The sequence below is a fragment of the Lolium rigidum genome, chromosome 5 (assembly GCF_022539505.1).
Source record: "Lolium rigidum isolate FL_2022 chromosome 5, APGP_CSIRO_Lrig_0.1, whole genome shotgun sequence".
NCBI lineage: Eukaryota > Viridiplantae > Streptophyta > Magnoliopsida > Poales > Poaceae > Lolium > Lolium rigidum.
In genome coordinates this window covers 232,729,395-232,735,697 of record NC_061512.1, presented here as the reverse complement: position 1 = coordinate 232,735,697, position 6,303 = coordinate 232,729,395, and the positions used below count along the sequence as shown (strand labels likewise).

The 6,303-nt window shown below is 44.0% G+C and overlaps 1 protein-coding gene across 1 annotated transcript; it reads right to left on the bottom strand.

The window, feature by feature from the left end:
• Positions 1-911: 911 nt before the first annotated feature.
• LOC124651160 lies at positions 912-1,798 on the bottom strand. Its single transcript, XM_047190295.1, has one exon. The coding sequence runs from the start codon at positions 1,706-1,708 to the stop codon at positions 1,073-1,075; it is 636 nt and encodes a 211-aa protein (XP_047046251.1). The 5' UTR covers positions 1,709-1,798; the 3' UTR covers positions 912-1,072.
• Between the last annotated feature and the right edge of the window lie 4,505 nt (positions 1,799-6,303).

Here is a 6,303-nt window from a genome sequence, read left to right as displayed (position 1 = left end):
TTCGTCGTTGCGTGGGATTTTTTTTTTCTATGCTACGAATCCCCTACACGAATCCTAGCCGATCATGTAATCCCAAGGCATGAATTGCCGAGTGGAGTTAGTCAGCGGAGCTTTTCGGGACACGACACTCGAGCTAGATCGATGGGGACATGCATCCGATAGATCATCATCTTGGCGCTAGTTAGGAACTCTAGGACCACCACATCAAGGTAAGCTAGTAGCCCCCACGCCACCCGATGGCACCCTGTTGGATCTGCCGCTTGGAACCCCATCAACAGAAGCCGACATGGAGGAAGAAAATAGGGGCGATCTTCCGCCGGAACCGACCAAACCACGCATCGAGGAGGGATGTGGAGAAGGTCGACACCCATAACGGAATTAGGAAATCAACCAATCCCGCCCCATGCCTCCACCGCCGATTTGCACCGCCAAGGACGATCTAACCACCACCGCGGCCAGGTGCGCCGCCCTGGTCGTAGCTCGAAGATCCGACGGCCTTCACTACCCCAGCAACTCCGGCGTTGACCTCCAGGCCACCAGCTCCGAGGCCCCCATTTAGTGGTTAGGCCCGCTGCCGCAGCGATGGTTGGCGGCAGCGGCGGCGTGAGAGACTGGCAGAGGGGAGGGGGCTGGCGGAGGATCCCCTAGCAGCGCCCTGGTGAGCGTCGCGAGGAGTTGGAAGTTTTTGCCTAGTGGCCAATGCTCGGCAGTGTGAGGCACATTTCTAGGGCGAGGGGGGTGGCACGAAGATGAGAATACGCACTACCATTTGGAAGATTTGGCTGTCTCAAGATGTCAGTTTCTCAAGTCCAACTATCCTGGAAAACAGAGTTTGAAACAGAAATGAGGAATGTGAACATAACGGTGCATTAGCCCGTCGGGTTGCACTTTCATTTTGCCATGATCCGACATTCGATGTACACAGATCAAAGAATCAAAGCATCCTGTACAAGGTAGCACTCTACAGTATGATCGAGTGATATAGACGGATCTCCTACTCTGAAGAGGGATTCAACGGTCGACTGAATAAACTATCTAAACTAGCTAACTAGTCGCAATGATCGGGGGCTGCTCAGAAGTCATCGTCTTCTAGAATGGCGCTTAATCTTGACACATCTGCTGCACGACGACGATGACGAGCGCCGCGGCTTCTGTAGCCTGCTCTCTTCCTCGTCTTCCCCGCCGTCTTTTGCGCTGCACCGTATTTGCCGTATGCGTGCAGACTCGATCCACTGTCTGCTAGTTCGGCGTCCTCATCGTTGTTGGTGGCAACAATGAGCGGCGCCACTCGAGCCGTTTTTCGTTGCTTTCCGTTGGTGCCTGTCATATTCTTGCGCCTCGGAGGAGACGCAACGCCGCTGACGATGGCGAGCGCGGAGCTGGCCCTGACGGCGAGGGCGGCCATCTCGTGCCCCGAGAGCGCGAGGCGGAGCATGGAGACGGGGAGCACGAAGTAGAGCCACCCCGGCTGCAGCGCCTCCTCGTCCGCTAGCGCGCGCGGGGGCGCGTCGAAGCGGAGCTCGTCGGAGCTGCACAGGAAGACCGACGCGCCTTGGCGGCTCTTGTCCCCCAGTGCATCACGCGCCGTGACTGGCGCCGCGTACTGCGTCATGGAGCCGTCCAGGCCGACCACCTTCGCCGTGGCCACCGCCCGCCCAGACGCCGTCGATGACCCAGACGCCGGCGAGCGCGAGACGCAGGAGCCCATGTCTTCCCTCGCGACGACGTGTTCGTGTGCTGCCGTTTGTCCGTGTGAGCTCAGGTGGGTGATCGGAGATTGGTTGGTTGATCTGCTGATCCGTTGTTACCGCTCGCAGACAGAGCCTGCGTCTGATGCAGCCTTTTTATAGGGGAAACGGCGAGTGGAAATAGCGCTTGTTCGTGCGATGACGCAGGCCAGTTCGTCATCCACGCACTCGTGCTGTCAGTGTCAAAGGGGAGTGCATACTTGTATTGCAAGCTGGTCTCACTTGAGGCCGTTGGCGAGTGCTGAGAAAGTCCAGGTTCTACGTATTCGCGAGTTTCTGAACAGAATAGGGGACAGTGACAGCGACCAGTGAGCACTTGTTAAGCCGTTTCCGTGGTAACGGCGGCTTTTTCATCAATTGTCCGTCGTCACGGCTCGCGACAGTTGACTGTGATGTTTTCTTGGATATAAATAACTTGTTCATGCAAGCATGCCCGCAAGAATCAAAGTTCAGAAGGGGGTAATTACGACAGCACGTTATTTTATTCTGGTGCCTAACTTACTTGATACTCCCTCTGTGCAAGAACCAAACTTCAGAGGGGGGTTTCGCATGCCCGCAAGTAGTAGCGACGCACGTTTCAGGTTCCTTGGTGTATAACCTTGCTGAACTTAAATAGGATGATTGCAAAAAAAAAAAGTGCCTTGTGTGATGCTGAGGAGCCTATCTATTATCTATTTAATGTATGTTTGTTTGCTCATATTATTTGGAGATTTTTTTAGTTTACCTCTTAATATTATCATTACTCCTCTAAGAGCAATTCTAATAGTATAGCCGGTTGTTGGCTATAAGCAAAATGTCATGTTATCTATGGTCAACATGTAGCCAACAAGTACAATAGTTGGCTATAAGAATGTACTACTTTTTCAATGGATGACCCATCTTTCATTCACACACCTTGCGTAGAAGCACGTGCTAGAGCTAGCTCTTGCATAAGAGCCCACTTACATTTTCTCTCCTCTTCTCTCTCCTCCAACTAGACACAAATATATTATTTTAATCTTTATAGCCGGCTGACTAGACCTTATTGTACTTGCTCTAAGCAATATTAAGCATATGTTGGGAATTAATTATGGGCTATATAAGAAAAAATACATACACGTGTGGGTGTCTGCCCTTTAGTTGTCGAAACGAGATTGTCTTCAACGAGGTTGGAAATGCTCATTTCTTTCGTATGGCTACGTATTGGATCAACACGTGATCCTACTTAGTTTTGGAGAAGCAGCGGGTGCCTGTGGTTTTGGATGGAGTTGTCTGGATCCATTGACGGTTGCATGGGTTATCTAACATAACTAGCGTGTGGCTGGTTTGCATACCTAAATAAACTAGATAAAACCCCGCGCGTTGCTGCGGAAATAGTTGGATACATTGTATTGCACATAGTTGTTGATATAAAATTGAAAAAGAATGGCTCGTGTTGTTCAAGTGGGCATAATAAGTAAGAGCACTACCCATGCTAACAGAGAAAAATAAAAATGTTCAATCGGTTCATTTTAAGTTTAAATTATGTAAATACGATCTCATTCCAATTGGAAATTTCTGCAGAGTTCTTTGTTTCGCCCTGCACACAATGAAATGAAGCAATGAATTACTAATGGCCAAGTCGAAAAGATTCTCCCAAACCCTGCATCTGAATCTTACTTGCAATGCGCATAAGATCCTTTCTAGCAACACCAGTGATATCTTTACAATACTTGTAACTCTAAAGTCTAATATTACATACCAAAATAAAAGTATAACAAAAAAAACTAAAAATATCCATGCTTCTAGCTTTAACATACACACACATACACACCCCTCAGGAACATAACACAAACTGATCTTTATAATAATAAAAAAACATTCTATACTTAACATAAATAGTAAACTGCTACTTTTTTTTGCTACAAATCACCATGCTTTTGTTAGCTGCATGCTTATATGTTATATGGAGTCTGCAAATTACGGCTCATGCTTGGCATCCATATACATCTGTTTTAAAGGAATCATCCATACACATCTTGAGAAGTCTTCTATGCCGAATACACCAATACCCCGAAAAAAATCAATTGTGTTCTTTATGGTTCCTGAAAAGGGAGAATGTAAAGAAGTAGTAATTCTAGCTCACATCAGAAAAGCAAATCCAAGCAGGAGCCTTTCATAAATTATCCAGAAGGAAAATTTGCGCCAAGATGAGAGGAATTAGTCAACAGTCCAAGTAGCTCGAAATTCTGAAATTGAGCACCTCCCCACAAGCTCCCATGAGTACTTCTTAAAAATAACTACTTGAGATCCCAATACTACCTTGAGCTTCTTCTGCAAATGCAGTTTGCAGATAAAGCGGGACAGGAAGAAGCTGACCGTGAAACTATGCCAACTGGTCAATTGCTTGTATATGATGACATATTCTAGTTGTAGCATACAGTGATGTTTATATGGCTGCCAAGTGCTGATTGTTTATTATCAAAGGAGATAATATCATAAGTCCTCATTTCAAAAACAAATTAAGTTGGATATCCAAAATAATACTGAAGAGGAAGCATTCAACCACTAACAATATGGCCAGAATACACACATGCCTAAAATGGAGTTATCTAACGAAGAGTTGATCAAAAGGATAGATAGCAGATCACCTGGATGGTCAGACGCATCTAACGGGCTAGAATGATTCGGCTGCATAAGAAAACCAGAGTCTGTAGGGGGGGCTCATATAGTGTAGATGGACTGCCAAAGGGAGAGTAGGAGCAACTTCTCCATGGGTGAGATCGTGAGATGAACACTGACAGTACCCAACGCCTGATGGAGATGGAGATTGTTATCTGACAGATAAATGGTTAGTGCGCGATTAAATCAAACACCTTCCATAATTCCAAACTTCCATGTGATCGAATTGATCATTGCAAAAGTCACCAAGGTAAGAGAGATACTTCACCAAACTGGAGCCCAACGATGTACAGCAGGGGCGCGTACTTGCGCTGGAAAACAATGGAAATCAGTCGAGGTATTTAAAGGCAAAGACCGCTGACGCCTACTTCAGTTTCTTCCACAATTTTATGGCCATGAAAGCGCTTGACTGTTGAGATCTTGTCTGTTTCACGTTCATTTGTGTTAGGGCTATGAAGGGTCGCCGGCTCATAAATTTCATTAAGTGACGGCCGAGAAGTGGTGAAGATCAGCAGGCGATACTTGCGTGCAGGATTGGATAATATGCGAAACCCCTCCCTGGCAATCGATCGCTGGAGCGATCACTTTCCTTGGCGCGGCAGCGCTCGCGCCATGCGCGAAATCAATTCCCTTTTTTCTTGTACTGTTTAATTACGTTCACATGTAGCTTTGTGTTCACACTAACAACTCATGTTCCCACTTGCATGTTGCATACAACCAAGAGCGTTCACACTGCATGCATGCATAAAGTATCTCATGGGTTTGCATTTAATGAGCCAACTTTTCAGCACGAGACTAGCTCTAACAAGTTTCTGCATGCATGCACAGAGCATCTCGCTCTTTTTTTTCAGCACGACGCATACTTTCAATTCTCTTTATTTGCAATTCCCTTTTGACAATTCTTTTTTTTTGCAATTCCCTTTATGTTGTTATTTCGTACGGTAATTCATATTTTTTGGACTAATTTTTATAATTCCCTTTTTCGGGCAAGTGGTTTTTAAGGGGGGAAAATAATGGGTGGGGAAATCCACTTGCAACTCAAATGAACTACCACTTGCTACTCAAATTAAGTACTTTTTAAGTTGTAAGCTAAAAAAAGTTGCTAAAATATTATAAATAAAATTTACTTTTTAGGGTTGCTAGGTATTTATATTTACCGTTGATAAATAATGGGGCACCGGGTTGATAACTTGTAAACAAAAAAAGAGTCGCTACATATTTCAAATTTAAATTAATTTTTTAGGGTTGACATTTATTTATATTTACCATTGATAAATTGCGGGCCACCGGGTTGATAGCTTGTAAATTAAAAGAGAGTCGCTAAAATATTCTAAATTAAATATTTTTAGGATTATTATTTATTTTATATTTACAGTTGATAAATAACGAGACACCGGGTTGATAGCTTGTAAAATAAAAAAATGTTCGCTAAAATATTCTAAATGAAATACTTTTTAGGGTTGGTAGTTTTTTATAATTACCATTGATAAATAACGGAGCACCGGGTTGATAACTTGTAAACTAAAAAGAGTCGTCAAAATATTCGAAATGAAGCTAGATTTTTAGGATTGGTAGCTATTTATATTAACTGTTGATAAATAACAGGACACCGGGTTGATAGCTTCTAAACTAAAAAAATATTCGCTGAAATGTTTAAAATAAAATTAACTTTGGGGTCGATAATTTTATACATTTACCGTTGATCACTCAAGTACGGAGGGGTTGATTATTCAAAACAGAGAGGCTTGATAACTTTTAGCCCGAATTTTTTTTTCTTGAAACATATCAACATGAGTGCTAGTTTTGAAGATCTCGTTGAGACGGATTTATTGGTGAAAGCGAATCTTAATTTGAAATTGTTGTTTGAAAGTTAAAATGTTTTAAATTTTTAAATTTGGAAAAGATTTCGCTGACA

Excerpts from the sequence above, each read along its gene's own strand:
- LOC124651160 (XM_047190295.1), bottom strand. The coding sequence starts at position 1,708 with ATGGGCTCCTGCGTCTCGCGCTCGCCGGCGTCTGGGTCATCGACGGCG.